The following is a 20,348-nucleotide window of genomic DNA, read 5'->3' on the forward strand; positions in this document are numbered from 1 at the left end:
ACAAAATTGAAAAAAGAACAGCCACTAACTTCAGTTAGAGAGCTAGCTTCAAAGCGCTCAATTTATACCTACTAAACAAGGCAATGGCTGCTACTACCATTTTCCTGAGATCTACCAAAGTTCACTCCTTAGGGTTAAAGGTTCTGAATAGGAGTAAGGGCTGAGTATGGTGGCACGTGCGTGCTTGTAATCCTAGCGCTCAGGAGGTTGGGGAAGATGGATTGCTGAGTTTGAGGCCAGGCGGAACTACCTAGCAAGATCCTGTCTCAAAAAAAAAAGCAGTAAGGCTGCCTATATCAGAATTATGAGAGTCCAGTTAATTCAGTCTGAATAATAAAAAGTTACATTATAACATTATTGGTTTATATTCCCCTCTAGACACTAGTTCTCCACCTATAATTTATGCAAATTATATTTTATGCAAATTATAGGTGAAGAACTACTATCTAGAGGGGAATATAAACCAAGCTGTTACTACCGAGTATTCCTTTATAAACTTTTTAAAAATCAGCCAAAAACAAACAACAAAATAAAACCCTAGATAGCTAAGTACAGGAGCCAGGGGAATAAAAACTATCACTAAAAAATCATATATCAAACACTTAAAATAAGCCAGGCTCATTATTTTTAATGTATTCTTTTATTTAATCTTCAGAAAACCACAGAAGTAGTTATCCATAGCTAACAGATTAAAAGACAAAGAGAGAGGTATATAGTGTGTGAAAAGTAATTTTGACAAGACCCTACAGAGGTGGCAAAACAGACATGTTCTCTCAGTGGCAAATGATTTGGATAAGGGGCAGCACTTCATAATAACATACAGTTTAACATCATTTTCTTAACCTACTCATGCTGTTACAAATTCCTAGTTCCCAAAGAACTAAGAAATTACTGGGCCAGGGATACAGCTCAGCGGGCTGAGGAGACGGCCACTGCACAAGAGCCTGCCTGGCAAGCACAAGGTCCTCAGTTCAATGCCTAGTACAAAAAAAAACGAGAGAAATTACTGTCAGGAGTGCCCCTATTGTTACTCTGAGAACCCTAAAAGGATAGTTTAAGAAAAAGAGGATCTACCAGAAACTACATCTAAGGTGGCAGCTACACCCATGAACCATTCCCCCAGCCCAACCAGTTAGTCATGCCCTAGGACTCCAATGCTTTGAAACTCTGGGAATTTGGAATGCACCAAATTTTGACACAAAAATTTATTCTAGTGCTTGTGGTTTATTTGGTACTCCACGCAAAAGTTAGAAATTTGTCAGCGTTGACTGCCTTGTTAATCACTATGTTTTGCAGCCAAAACAATGTTTGGTTACTGCTTGTGTCTCCAGAAACTAAATAATGAGTACAGAGGTACCACTCTGACTACATGCAGAAGCCAGGTGTCCTAAGCCATGTACCAATCAGTTTCAGGGACAGCAGTTTAAGTACCTAATGCTTTCCTTTTTTCTAACACCCCCCCCCCTTTTTCTGTTCTCCTTTTTCTTGCTTATCCTCTCTCATTGCTCATTATTCTGTCAGACAATCACCTCTAGATGAGGACAAATATCGTGTCAGCTAGTACCGCGAGACACTCCTTTTCTTGACCCTTCTGCCCCCCCCCCTTTTTTTTTCTTAAGACCAGGTCTTGCCATGTAGTTCAGGGTGGTCTTAAACTCACTATGTAGCCCAGGTTGGCCTGGAACTCACAGCAATCCTGTCTCAGCCTCCAGAATGCTGGGATTACAGGTGTGCACCACCACACCTGGCTTTCTGTCTAACGATCAAACCATGTTATGTCCTAGAAATGTTTTAAATTTCCCAGTAATTTCAGGATGTGCCTTCAGGTCCCCACTGTCAGCTTTATCACTTCCCTCCACACCAACTCCTCAGCTAGAACATGTTCCTAAAGACCTGTATCTTTTTCTCTTGGTGTCTCTTCTCCACTCAGGACTCTGTACACTTTATCTATCGTTTAACAAACTCTAAAATCTAAACTTTTTGTTGTTCCGTTTGTGTGAGGTGTTTATGTTTTTGTATTGTAGATTAAACCCAGAATCTAGATCTCTAGCCCTTTTTCTGAGACACGCCCGTCTTCTAAAAACAAAACAACTTTAAAAGACAGTTCCATCACCAAATCGTCTGCAAAGCCTCAGACTTCCCAAATGTACCAGAGGAAAAGAGAAAAATATGTGGCTAACAGCTGCAGATACTGAGGAATGGGTGACTGTGACTTCCTACCCCCGCAGTTCCGCTCTGATTAGGTCAGCTGTGAAGCGCAGGCTGGGCCTGGAGTTCTACGGCCTCGCAAAGGAAACCCGCGGCCCCCGCCCCACAGTCCCTTCTCCGGACACCGAAAGCCGAGCGCCCACCGCGCCCTACGGTTTTCACCGCTGTACCGCCGGAGGACGCCAGGAAACCGCACGGAAAGCTTGACGCGGCCACCACAGATCCGCCTGGCCCTCATCTGCGGACCCGAGCCCAGTCACTTTGTGTCTGGTTTCCGCGCGCCAGAAGCTCTATCGGGGTACGCGAGGATCTCGCGCTCCTCAGCTCCCTCAGCGTCTCAGGCGCCCCCTCACGCTGACTCACCTCTTGCTGAGGGGCCGCACCCTCACGGCCACCCGCACAGTCGCCATCCTTCAGCCACACCCAAGAGTCGCAGACCAGTTCAGTGGCCGCATCTCAGATCCCAGGTCCAAGCACAACCCGGGCAGCCGCCCGCCACGCCCGCCACTACCCAGAGCTAAGCGCGCGCCTCCCGGGATGCCCCGCCCAGTCCGCGCGGCTGGCGGTAGGGGCGGGGCGCGTTGAGATGTGGCCACTCTAAACCCTATGGGCGGGAACACGCGCGGCCCCACGGAACCTCCCGGGACTCCACTGCTCTTGCTCCCACCTCGGCCCGGGAAGGGCGGTGCGGGATGAGTGTCGGCCAATCCTGAATCCGGTGGGCGAACAACGTTCGGTCCACCCTACTTTGCTCCGCCTCCTATGCCCCCTAGGGCGCCCTCTCCCAGACTTGCACTGCCACGCCAAGCTTCAGCCAATCCACAGTCTGGTAGGCGGGCCAATGATCGGTCCCGCCCCTCGCTCCACTTTAGATTCCTCAATGCTGTTTGTTTCCCAGCAAGGCTTTGTTTTCCTTGTGCGATGTAGAGTCAAATCTATTAAATTTTGGTTGACGTTGGAAAGTTTATTAAGTATTGTGCTAAATTTTTTTTGATACGGGATCTCACTGTGTAGATCAGCCAAGTCTTGAACTCACTATATTGCAAGCTGGCCTAAATATCGGATTTTTTGGCCTCAGCCTCCTTGAGTGCTGGGATTACAGGTGTGTGCCACCAAACCCGTTGCTGCTCTAAATATTTCTGTTGACTGAGTTGGCTTGAGCTTAATACTATAGTAGTTAAGTTTTAGAGGCAAGAACAAAATGAACAAAGTAGATGTTCTGCGGGTCCTAGCAAGGAGCACCCATTTGGAGTTTGAAGAGAAATTTGGAGTGCTTACAGGGACCATCTCACGGCCAGTTTACCAATATTTATGGTATATAGGGATTGGTATCTGACCACCGCTGGTTTATTTGTTTACTCAAGAAATACTTACTGGAGGGCTGGGGATTTAGCTCAGCGGCATAAGCGCCTGCCTTACACGCAGGCAGTCGTGAGAGTTCGATCCCCGGTACCGATAAAAAGGAAAAAGACCAAAAAAAGAAAGAAAGAAAGAAAGAAAGAAAGAAATAGCTACTGCCAGTGAATTAGCTAAGCAGTAAAAGGACCTGCCGGACAAGCGCAAGATCGTGAGTTTGATGCCTGGTGTTGGAGACCCTTGAAACTGAATACATGTGCAGGACTGTAGCGTGGCCAGGGTATGACTGAACTGAGAACTAGGAGAAACGTCGTTCAGGTGACAAGATAGGCCACAGCTGAGGCCACCTGCAGACTTTTTTTCTGGATGGTTTTCCTTAATTAGCATCTCCTGTTGCTCTGAAGGGTCCTTGAACTCCCTCCCAACATCGTGTTGGAGTTTCCTCCATTGTCCACTCAATTTGTTTGTTCATCGGACTAGCTAAGAGCAGTGGAGTCCCGGGAGGTGGAGTAAATCTGGGCGGGGCCGCGCGTGTTCCCGCCCATAGGGCATTGGTCAAATCTCAACGCTGCCTAGTGTCAGTCAGTTGGCCGGCTAGCAGAGGTAGGATCTCTGCGAGGATTTCATCCCTCTTGCAGCCCTAAAGACTATGCCGCGTGTCTCATTCCTTTGAGCCTGTGCCTGTGCACCGGTTTAGGGTATTGAGAAGTTTAGGCACGGACCCCAACATCCCAGTACAAAAAAAAAAAGCTATTGCACACTACAGAGTGTTGAGGACTGACTTAAGGAGCTGACAAATAGTGGCGAACAAAACTAAGTCCTTGTCTTCATATAAATTAAGATCTGTAAGGATCTGTAAGGATCTGTAAGGAAAGGGAAAAAAGATAACCTACCATAATAATATGTCAAACGGTGCTAAGTGCAATGAAAAAAATTAGGGAAAGGGGATACAGTAATACAGCCTGTAGAGGAAAGGTGCTAATTTATATAGTATCTTCAGGAATGCCTTTACTGATTGGTAAGGCCACACGTTAATAGACTTAAAGGAAGAGAAGGGGTGATGTAGGTACTCATTTAACAAGGATTCCTAAGAAAGCTTCTATTAGGCATTGCTGTCCTTGTTGCACTCAGGATAAAGCAATGAAGAAAACAAGAGCTCTGACCTCACAAGCCGAGGGAGGGAGACTATAAGTAAAACTACGTAGTAAAATGTTCATCAGACTAGCTAAGGAGAAAAACATAAACATGGGAAGGAAATAGGTGAGAAGTGATGATTTTAGATAACATGACCAGAGAAGGCCGCACTGAGAAAGTGAGAAAAATCTGAAGGCTGTGAAAGGAGAGGCACGTGGCTGCCAGAGCAAAGGCTGACAACAGTTGGAAATTTTCCAGGAATGGGAGGAAGCCAATGAAAGCAGAGTTGAGTGACAGAGGGAGAATCATGAAGGGGCATGAGATTGTGGTAGTCTTTGGGTTTTAGTGTAAGTGATCTAGGAAACAACAGATAAATTTTGAAGAAAAGTAAAATGATTTCATTTATGTATTTCTTTTCTTTTTTTTTTTTTTTTGGTCTCTTTCATTTTTATCGGTACCAGGGATTGAACTCACGACTGCCTGCTTGCAAGGCAGGCGCTTATGCTGCTGAGCTAAATCCCCAGCCCCTCATTTATGTATTTCTTTCCACCACTCCCCATGCTGAGGATTAAATCTAGGAGTGCTCTACTACTGAGATACATACTGAACTCTTTTTATTTTTTATTTTGGGACAAGTCTCACTAATTTGCCCAGGCTGACCTCAAACTCACTGTGATCCTCCTGCTGGGATAATAGGCATGCAGATCTGCACCTACCCAACTTTCTTGTACTGGGTATGGTAATACATGCATGTAATTCCAGCACTCTGGGAGGTTGAGGCAAGAGGATTACAAGTTTGAGACCAGCCTAAGCAATTTGGAGACGGCTTCAAAAAATAAAAAATAAAGCTAGGCATTGTGGCAGATGCTCACAATCTCAGCACTCTGGAGGCTGAGGCAAGCAAGTTCAAGACCAACCTATACTACGTAGTGGGATCCTGTCTCAAAAAATAAAAATAAAATAGAGCTGAAGATGTAGCTTTGTCTCTTGTTTGAATAGTGTCAAAATAAAGTTTGGTTGGTGTGTCTTTTATTCTTTAATTCTGCTGGCTTTCTTATCCCTCTTCTTCCCAACCTCAACTGCAGCATTTATTTGTTAAAGAGACCAAGTCATTTTCCCAGAGTTTAGGTTTTGCAAACTGTTCCTGTAGCGACATTTAAATATTGTTCAGTATTGGTATTTCCTGTAAATGATAGTTGTATCCAGAGCCTTGATTAAGTTAATAGAAATCTTTCTTTTTGAGCCATTTGCTTTCTTTTTTTTTTTTTATTTTAAAGAACAAGACAGAACAAGGCCAATCGAGACAGTGCCATGAAATTGGTACAGAACTTCACAGCAGGATATTGGGATAACAATAATAGATACCATAGTATAAATATCTCATTATCTTCACAGTAGTTGTCCAGTCAATTAGGTATAGCAAAATCAAACCAAAAACAGAACATTATAAAACCAGTCGAAAGAGAATATTGACTAGAGCAAAACAATCATAACAAAACAAAACAGCACAAACATTTGCCTTCAAACAGAAGATAGAAGGAAATCCCCCCTGTTTGCTATATTGCATATGGTCATCCTCCCAAGAGATGCTCAGGCCTCTGTCCCTAGTTGCTAATGGGGAGATAGGGGAGGGATGGGATTGATTCTCAACCTGAGCACTGGTAGGCTCACACCGGAGACTGGTTCTCTCCTGACCTGAGCCAGGGGCACTTACCAAGAGGGCGGATGAATTGTTTTCTTGTGCAGCCATGTAAGTTCCTCCATGGCCAGATGTTGGGGGCCACTGACTAGTTCTCCTCCTGGCTTGCGCTGGGGTGCTTAGGCAAATTGCTTTCTTGTTCAGATGCCAAAGTTCCATCATCACCATTTGCTTTCTTTATGATCTGATGAGCCCACTAGGTCATCATTTCATTAGAGATTTCACAATTATAATACTCATTTTTATTTATGCACCAAAATACTCCTATAAAGAGAAGCTTTTTATCAAGTATTTGATTACTCTGAAGTACAGAGCACATAACAAAGGTCTAATTCTTTTCCTTCATTTACCAAGTTTCAAAATATGTGAGTTTCCTAGCATTCTCCAAAGTCCACAGGTGACTAAGTTTCTTAAAAAGTATTATTATAAGCTGGGCTGGTGGTGCATGCTTATATCATAGCATTCAAGAGGCCAAGGCAGGAGAATCATTGCAAATTTCGGCCTGGACTACATAGTAAGTTTAAGGACAGCTCATACTACAAAATGAGATCCTGTGTTTTAAAAAACAAAAAAGTGACAAAATAAATACACTTGGCTGAGTAACAGTGGACATTGGAAGAAGCTCACAGTGGTTATAGGGCAAGAGTCTATTGAATCTCTCATTCCTCAACTTGACATCAGATCTAGCCCATCTTATCAAAAACCTACTTGATTTTGTGCAAGATTTAAATTTAGAATTGAAGGTATAGCTGGGTGTGGTGCCCTCAAACTTGCTGTAATCCTTCTGGCTCAGCATCCCAAGTGCTGGGAATACAGGGGTGAGCCACCATGCCCAGCTTGATATCAGATTTTAGCTGGCAGAAGAGTTAGTGCACTTGAAAATAGTATAATATAAATCATCCAATTTCTAGAAGAGAGTAAAAAGATAGAATAAAGATGAACAAAGCGCCACGCAGCTATGGAGCCGTGTCAAGGATGCTTACTTGTGTAATGAGACCCTAAAAAAGAGAGAACAGAAAATAAGACATTAAAAAACAAATGGCAAGTGCAAGGTCCTGAGTTTGATTCCCATTGCTAAAAAGAGAGAGAGAGAGAGAGAGAGAGAGAGAAATAATGAACCCCAAACTCCTCAAATTTGTTGGAAATTATTACACAGGTAAGCAGCTTAAGGACTCCAGTAGTACTAAGTACAAACATACACATCAAAACATGAAGGAAAAGGGAAAAAAATGAAAGAGTAACCAGCCATAGTAGTAAATGCCTATAATCTGAGAAGTTGGGTAGCTGAGGCAGGAGGATTGCTGAGAGTTCAAGGCCAGCCTGAATTATATAGTGAGAGCCTGCCTCAAAAACATAGCAAATTAATAGAAGAGCGAGGGATAGTGACATGCCTATAATCTCAGATACTTAGGAGGCTGAGGCAGGAGAATCAAAGGTTTGTGGCCAGCCTGGTCAACTCAGTGAGACTTTGTTTCAAAATAAAAAGGGGTAGGAGTATATCTCAATGATAGAATGCTTGTGTAGGCCAGGCATGGTGGTGCATACCTGTAATCTCAGCATTTGGGAAGCTAAGGCAATAGGATTACAGGTTTGTGGCCAGCCTGGTTAACTCAGTGAGACAAGGACTGGGGGCGGGGGGGGGGGTAGTTCAGTGGTAGAATGCTTATGTAAGCCAGGTATGATGCATGCCGGTAATCTCAGCATTTGGGAAGCTGAGGCAGGATGATCACTGTAAGTTTGAGCCCTGCTGGAGCTGCCTAGTGAATTCAAAGCCAGGTTGAACTACATAGCAAGACACTGTCTTGAAAGAAAAAAAAAATAACGAATACTTGTGTAGCATATGTGAGACCCTGAATTCAATCCCTGGTATTGAAAAAAAATCAACAGGAATTAAAATGGTATAGTAAACATACAGTTGGCCCTCCATATCCACAAATTATGTTTCATGTAAATAGGCCTATGATAGTTGCATCTGTATAAATATGTACAGAATTTCTTTTCTTTAGCGTTTGAATAATGCAAGAGTTATATAGTTATACATTTACATTGTATTAAGTATAAATAATTTACTGCATGTAGGAGGATTTGTGCAAGGTTACATATGCAAATACTGTGCCATTTCATATTACAGAAGGTCCTTGAGCCTAAACTGCATAGCAAGACTCTGTCTCAAAAAAAAAAAAAGGTGGTAAAAGTGAGACTTCTAAGAAATAGAAGAGCTGATGAAATTAGATTTCAATGTTGAATTGTTATTCAGAACATATGTTATACAAGGTATTCACATAGACTACAATATGCTAAAAATTGGTTCCTAGGAAAAATCTCACCAAAAAATGTGCCATACTCTGATGTACCAACTCAGAAGCAATGAAATTTTTTTTTTCTTTTTCCTTTTTATCGGTTCCAGGGATATAACTCACGACTGCCTGCTTGCAAGGCAGGTGCTTTATGCCGCTGAGCTAAATCCCCAGCCCCAGAAGCAATGAATTTTTTAGGCTAAAACAAGTCTTTGCACTTTTTAATTTTGGAAATTTAAGTCTTGCAAAAGTCCTAAAAATGCAAAAGTTTTTCTTTGAATTGGAATATTGGAAATGGATGACTTAAATAATAGCTTCATAATGAAGTTTCACATTAAATAGTTAAGCATTTTTAAATAACATTAGGCCAAACAATTCATTCTCATTGAAAATCAAACTATAAAGTGAAATAAATACTTAGGGAGGTATTTCATGGTCATTTATTTGTGATCTTGGTATCAGTATTATTGTTTTGAATTCCAGGCCAGTTTGGGCAACAAAGTGAGCCCCAAGCCAGCCTGAACTGCATAATGAGACCCTGTCTCAAAAAGACAAAAAAAAAAAAAAGAAAAAAAACCCACAAGAATTAAAGGTAGCACTTTATAATTGGTCCCAGGTGCACAGTTTGGGAATTGTGTTTTGAGTCTATTTGATTGACAGGTCACACCTAGTTTTCTAGCCAGTTTGTCCCACCCAATCTCCTGCCTCAAAGCTATCTTCGAATTTACTGTGTTGCCCAGGCTGGCCTCAAATTCATCATTCTCCTGCCTCATCCTTCCAAATGCCAGGGTTACAGGTATGTGTCACTATACATGGCTTCCATTTTGCATATTTTCATTTCAATTTCAGAACCACAGAATTTTTACTTAACCACCTCAAAATCTTACTTCAAAATATTGTCTTCTATGCTATTCTACCTATTCCAGAAAAATTAATCATTTGCTTTACCAAATAATAATATAAGCACCAATGCCAATACTGAGAGTTTAACACATTTCTATTGACTTGAACCACATAGGTGGTACATGTGTGACTGTGCCATCACGTAGTTTGTAGCACTAGTGATACAAATGGATAAAACCACATTTTACTAATAAGAGTCTATAAATGAACCAAATATAGTTAGTTGATTGAAGCTAAATAATTACTGCATAAATATAAAGAGTATGGATGCCAATTAAAAACTATTATAATGACAAATTTATTTCATTAAATTAAAATAAATTTATTTACATTCTTCATATTATTGTATTATAAAAGCAGCTATTTGTGCAGAGAACACAAAACATTACAATACAATTAGTTTTTTTTTTCTAGCCCAGGGCACCTCTTTTTTCAGTTAGTCATGCATATGTCACTCAGTAAAGCCAGCAGGACAGTAAAATTGAAATCAGAGCACCCAGGAGCAAGATACAAGAATTACAACCCCAAGCCAGAGATTTAGCTCAGCAGTGTAAGTGCCTGCTTGGCAAGCATGAGGTTGTAAGTTTGATTTCCCAGTACCAAAAGAATTACAACTCCATTGATAACTATTTTTTTTAACCCAAGGCCTTGTACTCTGTCACTGAGCTATACATCCTAGCCAAGTTGACCTTTTATTTTATTTCATTTATGTATTTACTTAAAGACAAGTTGTTTGGTAGCACAGTCTAGGATTGACCTTTTTTACTATTACATTTGCAATACATAATGGTTACATTCATCACAAGGAGCTGGTACTTCTGCATAACACATCTGAATTTGTTTATGGACTTAAACTTGTGATCTTCCTACCTCAGTCTCCCAAATATTAGGACTATAGGTTTATTGTTATTTATTCTTTAAAGTATCCCACTAGGTCTAGGACTACTCAAATTTACTGAACTTTTTTTTTTTGTACCTGGGATCAAATTCATGACCTTATGTTGGTCAGGTAGACACTTAGGCCACTGAGCTAAATCCCTGGCCCAAATTTATTGAAATTTGAAGTCATTTGAAATAATTTTCCCCAATGTGATTATGTCACCAATTTGCTGTACAGTCATTTGTTTTGTTGATTTACTTACAGTCATTATCCTAACTACTGCTTTTAATCAAATATTGCTTTCAATCTTTAGGATGATTCTTTTGGTAACTATGTAATTGATTTACATGGTTCTAAAGTCAAATATATGAGATCTATTCAGAGAAGTTCAGCTCCTACCTTGTTCCCTGTACCTGCTGTCGCTCTCCCCTTCTAGTAACTCATAGTTACTTCCCTCATTGCTGTCACAAAATACTGTACCTTGGCTGGGCATAGCAGCACATGCATGTAGTCTCAGCACTCAAGAGGCTGAGGCCAGAGGATCACTATGAGTTCAAAGCCAGCTGTGGTATAGAGCAAGACTCTGAACTAAAAAAAGCAAAAAAACACCGTACCTTTACAAAGGAGAGCTTTGTTCTGTTTTGTTTTGGCTCAGCATTTGTACAGGTTTGAGTCCATAGTTAGCTAGCTTCCATGCAGGACAGCATGGCAAAGGGGCATGGTGAAACAAAAGGACTTTTGTGGCATGATAGCCAGGCTCCCAGTGACCTGCCTCATTGGACCAGATTGCACCACCCAACATCACATTTGGCTATGAACTCTTTGGTGGACTAACATTACTGATGAGTATCACTCCCTCATGACCTAATCATTTCCCAAAAGCCCCACCTATGAGCACAGGAGGCTTTGGGGATACATCTAGATATAAAGCTTAATAATACTGCCCTGGCCCTCAAAAGATTCACGTTGATCTCTTTATGCAAAATACACTTAGACCATCTCTAAGAGTTGCCAAAGTCCTAACAGTTTCTAACTCTGAAGTGTCCTCTGAGACTCAAGGTAAACTTAGCTGTGAGCCCTAGTTTTTAAAAAAATCTAAATAAAGTTAAACCCTGCTGACACAGTGGCAGAGGTTAAACATTCCCATTCCAAAAGAGAAAATGGGATAGAAAAAAATGGGACTACAAGGAATGTAATCATTATGTACTGCAAACATGTACTAATAAAAATAAATAAAATAGCAAAAAAGTACAAAAACAAATAAATGTTTGTATTATTTGATTGATTTTGCAGGCCTAATGGCAGTAGTCTGAGCATCTATTAGGAAGATAACAGTACGCAATAATAGCAAATATGGGGGATTTCCTTCTGTCTTGCTTTTGAAATCCAATATTGTTCTCACTGTTTTGCTTTGTTCCAATTTATTGTTTTGTTTTATTCAATGTTCTGTTTTACTATGTCTGATGGTATGGGCAACTATTGTGAAGATATCAAGAGGCATTATGGTAGCCATTGTTGACTTCCTATTATCCTGTTTTGAAGTTCTGTACCACTTTCACTGCTTTGTTTTGATTAGCTTTATTCCGTTTTATTTTGTAGGTTTTATTCTCTTTAAAATAAATAAATACTGAAAAAAGATCAAGAGGAAGACGAATAGAGGGAAGGAGAAGAAAAAAGAAAAAAAGAAGGAATTGGAAGGAGAAAAGAAAAAGAAGAAGAAGAGGAGGAAAAAAACAAGGAGAAGGAAGAAAGGCCACCACACCTAGCTCTGATCCAAAATATGTAGCTTTGTTTATTATTTTAATTTCAGGTAGAGTTGAAAATTTGAGAATGTTAAATTTAAGATTACAAAGAGAGCCGGGTGTGGTGGTACAGGTTGTAATCCCAGCACTTGGGAGGCTGAGGCAAAAGAAACACTGCAAGTTTGAGACCAGCCTGAGCTCAAGGTCAGCCTGAACTGCATAGTGAGACCCTGTCCCAAAAAGACAAAACAAAACAACACCATGGATACACACACAAGTCCGGGAAACATCCAGCCATAACCACCTTTCTTATTAATCATAAGTGTTTCTTTTTACTTTATAAAAACATTAATAAACATACTGAAAAAAATTATTTTCTCACATTTATAAAGATAACAGCATTCATGGGCTGGGGATTTAGCTCTGCGGCATAAGTGCCTGCCTTGCAAGCAGGCAGTCGTGAGTTCCATCCCCAGTACCGATAAAAAGGAAAAAGACAAAAAAAAAAAAAAAGTAACAGCATTCAGAAATTTCTTAGAAAACTGGCCAGAAACTGCCCTCTAATTTCCACCCCTGTTGCTGAAGATCAGCAGGACTAGAAAGTTCAGGACACTGCAGCTGCTGGTGGAGAATGGAAAACCCAGTCCAGAAGAAATCAGAAAATACAGGAGCAGGATGCATGAGAAGTAGTTAGGAGCAACTCCACATGACACATGGCTGCACAAAAAAAGGCAACTCAGGATGGTCAGAAAGGCCTTAAACTCCTCTTTGACATACAAAACTGGAACTTACAAAGATCCAAGCAATTTGGTCTCAAACTGAAGTGAACTCTTCAATGTTTATTCCTATGCTTTGCTTCCTCTTTTAAGAATCAAAGTTGCCCAAATTAAATCTTTCTGTTAATATTACTACTCATGAAGCCATGCTAGAACTTGGGGGACCAACCAAGAAAGCAACCAGCCAGCCTTTCTAGTAAGCAGTGTGAGCTGTGGGCGTTCCAGGGAGAGAACAAGTCAGCATCTCCCATGAGCCTACTGGCTCACGGGCTGAGAATCAAACATCCTGTCCTGTGTCCACCCTACACCCCCTACACCATTAGCAACTGGATGGTTTTGAGGTCAATCAGAGTTGATGGAAACTAATGTACACAAAGCAACTAAATGCTTACTTATATTGTTGGGTTGATTATGCTGACCTGTGACCAGAGATCTGAGCATCTCTTGGCAGAATGACAGTATGCAATATAGCAAATATGGGAGACTTCCTTCTATCTTGCCTTTGAAGGCCAATATTGTTTTCACAGTTTTGTTTTGTTCTGATTAATTGTTTTGCTTCATTCAATATTCTGTTTTAATTGGTTTTATAGTGTTCTGCTTTTGGTTTGATTTTGCTATACATGATGGAGTTGGCAACTATTTTGAAGATAATGGGATATAGTATGATAGCTATTATTGTTTTCCTGGTATCCTGCTCTGAAGTTCTGTAACAATTTCACTGCATTGTTTTGATTGGTTTTGTTCTGTCTTGTTCTGTTGTATTTTACTATCTTTAAAATAAAATTTAAAAAATATTACTACACATGCCATAAAAAGAAAATAAAATAAAGGAGCTTGTAAAATCAGGAAAAGAGAAATCATCAAATTATCCCTCTGAGCTCCAAATGAAATTAAAATGAAAAATAAAACTGCTGATTTCTAATAGTAAGCAAATCAAAATCAAGCATCACTCTCCCTCCCCACCGCAGCCCCCAACCCATCTACCAACAAATGTGAAACACAGCTAGAGTGCAACATGTCATGTTCTGCTGAGGTCTGGGCCTCTTATATCTAGTGGGATATAACACTAAGGCCGTTTTTTGCTCTAGTAGAATTCTGCATAATTAGGGCACCCATATTATTGGGCATTAAAGATGGGGCCCATGTGTCTAGGGAACATCACCATGATGACCAGGAAGTAGATTTTGAAAAGCAATGTCTGCTTCATATATCAGTTGCCAATTTTCTTGTTTTGTACCTGGTCTTTTACTATACCTGATTGGTTAACAAAATAGCAACATTCTTCTCCCAACATAGCATAGTATCCCCCTTTTTCTGCTGTGACAATACTGAATGCCCTTCCTTGTTAGAGAACTACCATGACAAGTGAGTTTATTTGATCTTGGAGTGAATTAACATTTTGGGAGACTGATTTTATCACTATTTTTAAGTCATGTGATATCTGATAGTAGTATGTGAGGCTGGTTTTTAATCTCCTTGCTTCCTGACCGATGGCAGAAAATATACTTATCCCACTCACAATAGGTGCTATGGCCATTCTACATGTGATAGTGTGATAAAGTAGGCCTTGTAGATATTAGTGTAGGATTTGTGAATGATTGTGTAAAGTGATCTGTTATTATAGCCACTGTGTGTGATCTCTGCCATAGGGAGGGAAGACGTGTAGGCCCATGTCCACAGACAAAAGATTATTCTATTGAAGGACAGGTTAATTGACCCTTTTGTGTCATTAGTATGTATGTTTTGTAGGAGGTTAGGTTTTTACCTGAAAAATACTTTGTGAATTGTCAGGGTTGTATATGTAAGTTATGTCTACAGACCACAGTTGTGATAGGGCAATTTTAAGGGGCCCCACAATTTTCGTTTGAGATTTTTATGGAAGAGATAAAAGTGAGAAGCATAGATTACACGCATAGGTTGTCCATTGGTAACCTTTAATACTGAGCACACTCTAAGGGAAATCAAGTATTAGAGGTCCTGAAGTCTAATTGGTTTGAGCAATAGTTGTACGGGAAGGACTCGCTGCTCCTCCATGTTTAGTCAGGTAGAACTGGTATTTTGAGGAGTCTGAGTGTTGTAGGGTTAGGCAAAGGAATAGATGGAGGTAGAGGAAGAAGCCTATCATGTTGACTAAGGTAACAGGAATGTAAACAAAAAGATTATTAATATGAAAAATGTGATAACTGTAAGCCTTTGGACAATGGTGTATTTTGCGGGGGAGGGGTAGAGTGTTAAGAGCACCTGCGAGGAAGAGAAGTATAAAGCCACGTATAGGCCAAAACCAGATAGGGTAGAAAAACATTAGCATTTGTTTTGTGTTAATTTGAGATGGGTGGGAGCTGTTGGATGTGAGGTCTAAAAAGTCCCTTTAATGTGTTTGGGATCGAGATTATGGGGCAGTGGGTGATACCTCTTCCTCTGGGTGATGTGAAGCCAGCATGAGAATCTCTGTACCTTTACCACAGTTGGAGTTCCAAGGTACACCAGGTGAGGTCCGTTTTACTTAGGTTGAAGAGTTCAAGTTGAAACTGTGGGCTTAGGAATTTTAATATAGATTATGTCTCCTGGAGAGAAAGGAGGGTCTGGTGTACGTCTGTCAGAGGGTTGAGGGAGGCAAAGATTTGTGTATCATTGAAGAAGGTGTCGGAGAAATAAGAGAACCGGAAGGTAGTCAGCTAAAGGAGGAAGATTAGAAGTAAAGGCAAGTTTTGTAAGACAAATGATCTACTGTACATAAGCTCAAAGGGGCTTGTATATTTTGTGGAAGTCCAAATCTGGGGATGATATCCTGGAGCAGTATATATGTTAATGATTCTATCTTTTGCCAGTGTGAGGGCTCATGTCAAGGCAATGAGTTTTGTCTTTTGTGAGGAAGATCCTGGAGGTAATAGGTTTGCCTCTATCACTTTTGACCTGTTAACTACAGAATATCCTGTTGTTTTGTGTGGTGGTGTTTACTGAACTATCTATAAACCAGGTATCAATAGCACTAAAGAGAGGAGAATCATGTATATGCGGGAAGCAAGTGGGAGTTAATTGGAGAACATCTGTGCAGTCTTGTAGAGGACTTATCTCTGTATCTGCTGTGGGAGTGGGCAATAGAGTGGCTGCATTGAGGGTGTTGCTGGTTGAGACTGTGACCAGGGGGTCTTATCTAAGAGTTAGATGTATTTGTAGCTGTGACAGGGTCATTAGAGCTGAGAGTGTCTTGTGAAAATTAGATTGACTAGACTGTATGGTGAGTTGATTGTGATTGTCTGTCCTAAAGCGAACTTTTTAGCTTCTTGTATCAGGATGGCTGTTGCTGCTATTGCCTGAAGACAGGGAAGCCATCCTCTAACTGCAGTGTCTAGCTGTTGTGAGAAGTAGGCTAGTACTGGAATGAAAGTCTTCTACTGTGTCTCAGTACTCCCATTGCATTATCCTTATCTGTTGTAGTGTATAGAATAAAGGGTATAATAGGATTAGGAAGTGTAAGTGCATTGGCTCTAAGGAGGGCCTCCCTAAGCTTCATGATGGGAGTGTCAATTGGCATAGTGAGGTCTAGGGGTTCTGAAAGAGGCCCTTTAGAGGCTTGGTATATTGGTTGAGCTAAAGAAGCAAAGTAGGGGATCTAGAGGTGAAAAAAGTTTGATAGGTCTAAGAAGGATAATATTTGTTGTTTTGTGATCAGTGTCTGTAAGTCACAAAGGTGTCTTTTTTTTTCTTTTGTCTTTTTCCTTTTTATCAGTACCAGGGATCGAACTCACAACTGCCTGCTTGCAAGGCAGGCACTTATGTCACTGAGCTAAATCCCCAGCCCATACAAAGGTGTCTTATGGTTAGAGGTTATGGACCGTGTGGTGAGTGTAAGCCTGAGGCCTAAAAATTTGACCTTTGATGAGGCAATTTGAGCTTTGGAGCAAGAGACCTTTCTACTAACAGAGAAAGTTGAGTAAGGCAGCTGTATGTTGTGTTGTTGTGGCATAGGAGGGAGAGTAGAGCAGAAGATCATCTATGTATTGAATGAGTATACTAGATTGTAGATTCATAGTTGTAAGATTATTGGCTAAGGTTTAGATAAAGAAGTGAGGGCTGTCTCTGAATTCCTGGGGTAGCACTGTCTGTTAGTTGAGTGGACTGAAGAGTATCTGAATCCATCCATGTAAATGTGAAAAGGTCTTGGCATTGTGGATGTAAGGGAATAGTAAGAAATATATTTTTAAGTCTAATACAGGAAAGTGAAAGGTATGAGGAGGAATATGAGACAGCATAGTATAAGGGTTTGGCGCCACTGGGTGAATCAGCATTACTGTACTGATAATAGCTATAGGATCTTGGAATAGGTGATAAGAGCTGTTGGATTTGAGAACAGGGAGAACAGAGGTGTCGTAAGGCAAGTGAGTGACTTTTAGAAACCCATTAGTTAACAAGCAGTGGATAATAGGTTTGAGTCCCTGTTGATGTTTAGGGGCTATTGGGTATTAGGGAACAGAAGGGAAGACTGAGAGGTGTTTGAGGCAAATTAGCAGTGGAGTAACATGGGTGGTATGAGTGGGATTGGAGAAGTCTCAGAGTAGGGTCGATGAGGGAGGAAAGAAGGGGAAGGGCTGAGTCAGTGGAGTATGTATGATGGTTGAGAATGGAGTATGGGAGCCATGGGGAGAGGGAGAGAGTATAAGATAAATCGAGTTTTTGGAGTAGAATTTGTACCAAAAAGAGGTACAGGCCAGGTTGGAATGATAAGACAGCTGTGTGTAAAGAAAGGGTTTGGAATCTGCAGAAAGTAGTTTTTGTCTGCGGAGATCGTGTATACTGACTGTCAACTCCCACAGTGGAGACTGCAGACCAGGAACATCAGCCTTAAAACTCAGGAAAACACACCCATTATGGGTGGCTTATGTGTCAACAAGGAAAGAGAAAGTTTTACCTGAGATGTCCAGGGAGACTCAGGGCTCTGGGAAAGATACCTCAGTGAGGCATGGGTCTCGAGCCCCATCAGTCCTCCTTAGTGACGATGCCAATGCCGCTGAGCAGATCAGCCAGTGATGAGTCCCAGGTGGCAATGTCTTATTCTGTGAGGGTGGGGAAGATGATGACTTAAGGGCTCTCTGGCGGACAGGGCAGTGCACACTTGCAGTGGCCCTCTTGGTTGCACATGGGACCAGTTCCCAGTCCAGTCGTGGTTGCAGGTCAGGGCAGGCTCATGTCCAGTGTTATTTTTCTGCTGCACTTGAAGCATGATGGTGGGGGACCACAGGTTTTTAGATTTTTTTTCTCCATTCTATGTTTTATCTAGAGCCCCAGTTGCCACTCACTTCAGCTACAGCTGCTGTGGCCCTAAATTGGCCTTAGACTTTTAGCCCGAAATGCAACCATTTTTATGGTTGCCCTGAAATATAACCTTTTTAAGATCATCCTGTTTTTGTTGTTTTTGTCTGTTGAAGACACGGAAAGGCATAAGTAAGAGGTCTTCCTGGGAGGATTGAGGACCAAGGTCTGAAGTTTTGAATTTAGTCTAAATGTTTGGTGCTGGCTGGGAATAAAATGGGAGTTTAGGAGGACCGTTGGGATCCAGTATGAGGGGAGAGAGAAAAGGGGGCAGAATTGGGTAAACAGGAGGAGCTTAGAGTGGTGTAGTTACCTGAGAGTGACTTTGAGATGAGGAAGGGTAGGAAGAAGAAGGCGGGGTGGGGGTCTCTATGTGAGTTATGACAGTAGCGGGGTGGAGGTATTTCATCTATTGGGTTTGAGAAACAAGAAGGAGGAAGAGTCACAGAGGTGAGCTGATAAAAGGGGAGGATCTGTGACTCAAGCCAAAAGAATTTGGGGGTTGCAGGTCTGGATTAGGTCAAGGCCTGCCTGCAGCTGTAAGACCATTAGGGGCTGGGGATTTAGCTCAGCGGCATAAGTGCCTGCCTTACAAGCAGGCAGTTGTGAGTTCCATCCCGGGTACCGATAAAAAGGAAAAAGACAAAAAAAAAAAAAAAAAAAAAAAAAAAAGACCATGTGGACATAAGGTATTTACTCCCATTTGCCAATTTCAGCAGTAAAAGTTTAAGTCTTAAGGTTAGCCTCTTTGGCCTGAGAGTTTAATTCAAGTGTATCTAAATGCAGCCCAGAGGAATGTTTTTGTTGAGTAAAGATTATCAATCATGATTGAATTGGATAGATGAGCTGGGGAAAGGGAAGGCTGTAAATCAGTAGAGAATCATCATTCTCCAGTGAGGCACAAATGGAGTTAGAGAACTCCCAACAATGAATTCACCAGTAGTCACAGAAGAAAACAAAGGGGAAATCCTGAAGGATGTAGAGTACAATAGGCAGAGGAGTATCCTGATGTGGCCATGATTTACAGATGGGAACCCTAAAGTAGAGAGAAGGTTCACCTTGGACCTGATGAGATGAAGGCTGGTGTTGGATGTTGGCTAGAAATGATAAGGCAGAGGAGTCCCAGAGAGAGAGAGAGAGAGAGAGAGAGAGAGAGAGAGAGAGAGAGAGAAGAAAGGTCCATAGTGGGGGCTTAAAGGGAGGGGGAGACAGACACCCCAGGAGCCACACTGCCTACAACTGCTGGAGGCCCAGCACCAATTGATTGAGTGGAAACTTTGTACTCAATCTAGAACAGCGCAGAATATTAAAAGAGAGGCGGCAACTAGATAAGAAAGTTTAACGAGGGGGCGTGGAGGGAGTCACCACAAAGAAGGCTGTGTTGGCTCTCTGCAGACAAAGGGCAGGTTCTGCCTTATAGACTCCAATGGGGTAGGGCTCTGGGGACTGATATGAGCTGAGTTATTTTGTGAGAGTGCAGGGGATTGGGTAAATCCTTACATGTATGAGCTTTGGCACTGACTTTTGGGAGGGAGAAGCTATAGGGGCTTCTGGGAAGGAGGTATGCATTATCACTGAACCGTTGCCATGATGATTGTGCTGTCTCTCAGATGGGGGTGGGGGGAAAGGAGGGGATCTAACACCAAGGACCTTTCGTTTTGTCATGAGCCAATCATGTTTTCTGAATGTACTGGCAGAAATGTCAGTCTTCCTATGTATCTCTGGAATTGTCTTGTTTTTAGCTGTCTCTTGTTCAGCTACTCGCTTTAGTTATCTAGTAAAGCAAGCATTCATGCAATGTCATTCCAGAGGCCCTGAAGTGATGCTCTTTTTCAAATAATTTAAATTTTTTTTTTTTTTTTTTTTTTGGTCCTGGGGATCAAACCCATGATTTAGTACTTGCCAGGTAGGTGCTTATGCCGCTGAGCTAAATCCCCAGGTTTTTTAAATTTTAAAAATAGTAAAATTCAACAAAACAAAACAGAACAAAGCCAAGACAATGCACTGAAATTGATACAGAACTTTACAGCAGGATACCGGGAT

At 41.4% G+C, this 20,348-nt stretch overlaps 1 protein-coding gene across 9 annotated transcripts in view; it reads right to left on the bottom strand.

Moving 5' to 3' along the window:
* The window catches only part of Stard9 (StAR related lipid transfer domain containing 9), a 113,699-nt gene extending 110,800 nt beyond the window's left edge, over positions 1-2,899 (bottom strand). For 5 of the 9 annotated variants that reach the window (XM_063249550.1, XM_063249549.1, XM_023567531.2 and 2 more), the window contains exon 1: positions 2,572-2,897. Coding sequence is in view for 6 of the 9 variants with exons in the window: in XM_023567531.2 (XP_023423299.2) it covers positions 2,572-2,618 (47 nt within the window). In the remaining 3 variants the exon portion in view is untranslated. Of the gene's footprint in view, positions 1-2,571 lie in introns of all 9 variants that reach the window. The other 4 variants (XM_023567530.2, XM_013158693.3, XR_010047771.1 and 1 more) reach the window with 3 other exon arrangements.
* Positions 2,900-20,348: the final 17,449 nt, after the last annotated feature.

The sequence above is a fragment of the Cavia porcellus genome, unplaced genomic scaffold, assembly GCF_034190915.1.
Source record: "Cavia porcellus strain 051 isolate PalLab524CR breed Dunkin Hartley unplaced genomic scaffold, mCavPor4.1 scaffold_6, whole genome shotgun sequence".
In the NCBI taxonomy this organism is placed as follows: Eukaryota; Metazoa; Chordata; class Mammalia; order Rodentia; family Caviidae; genus Cavia; species Cavia porcellus.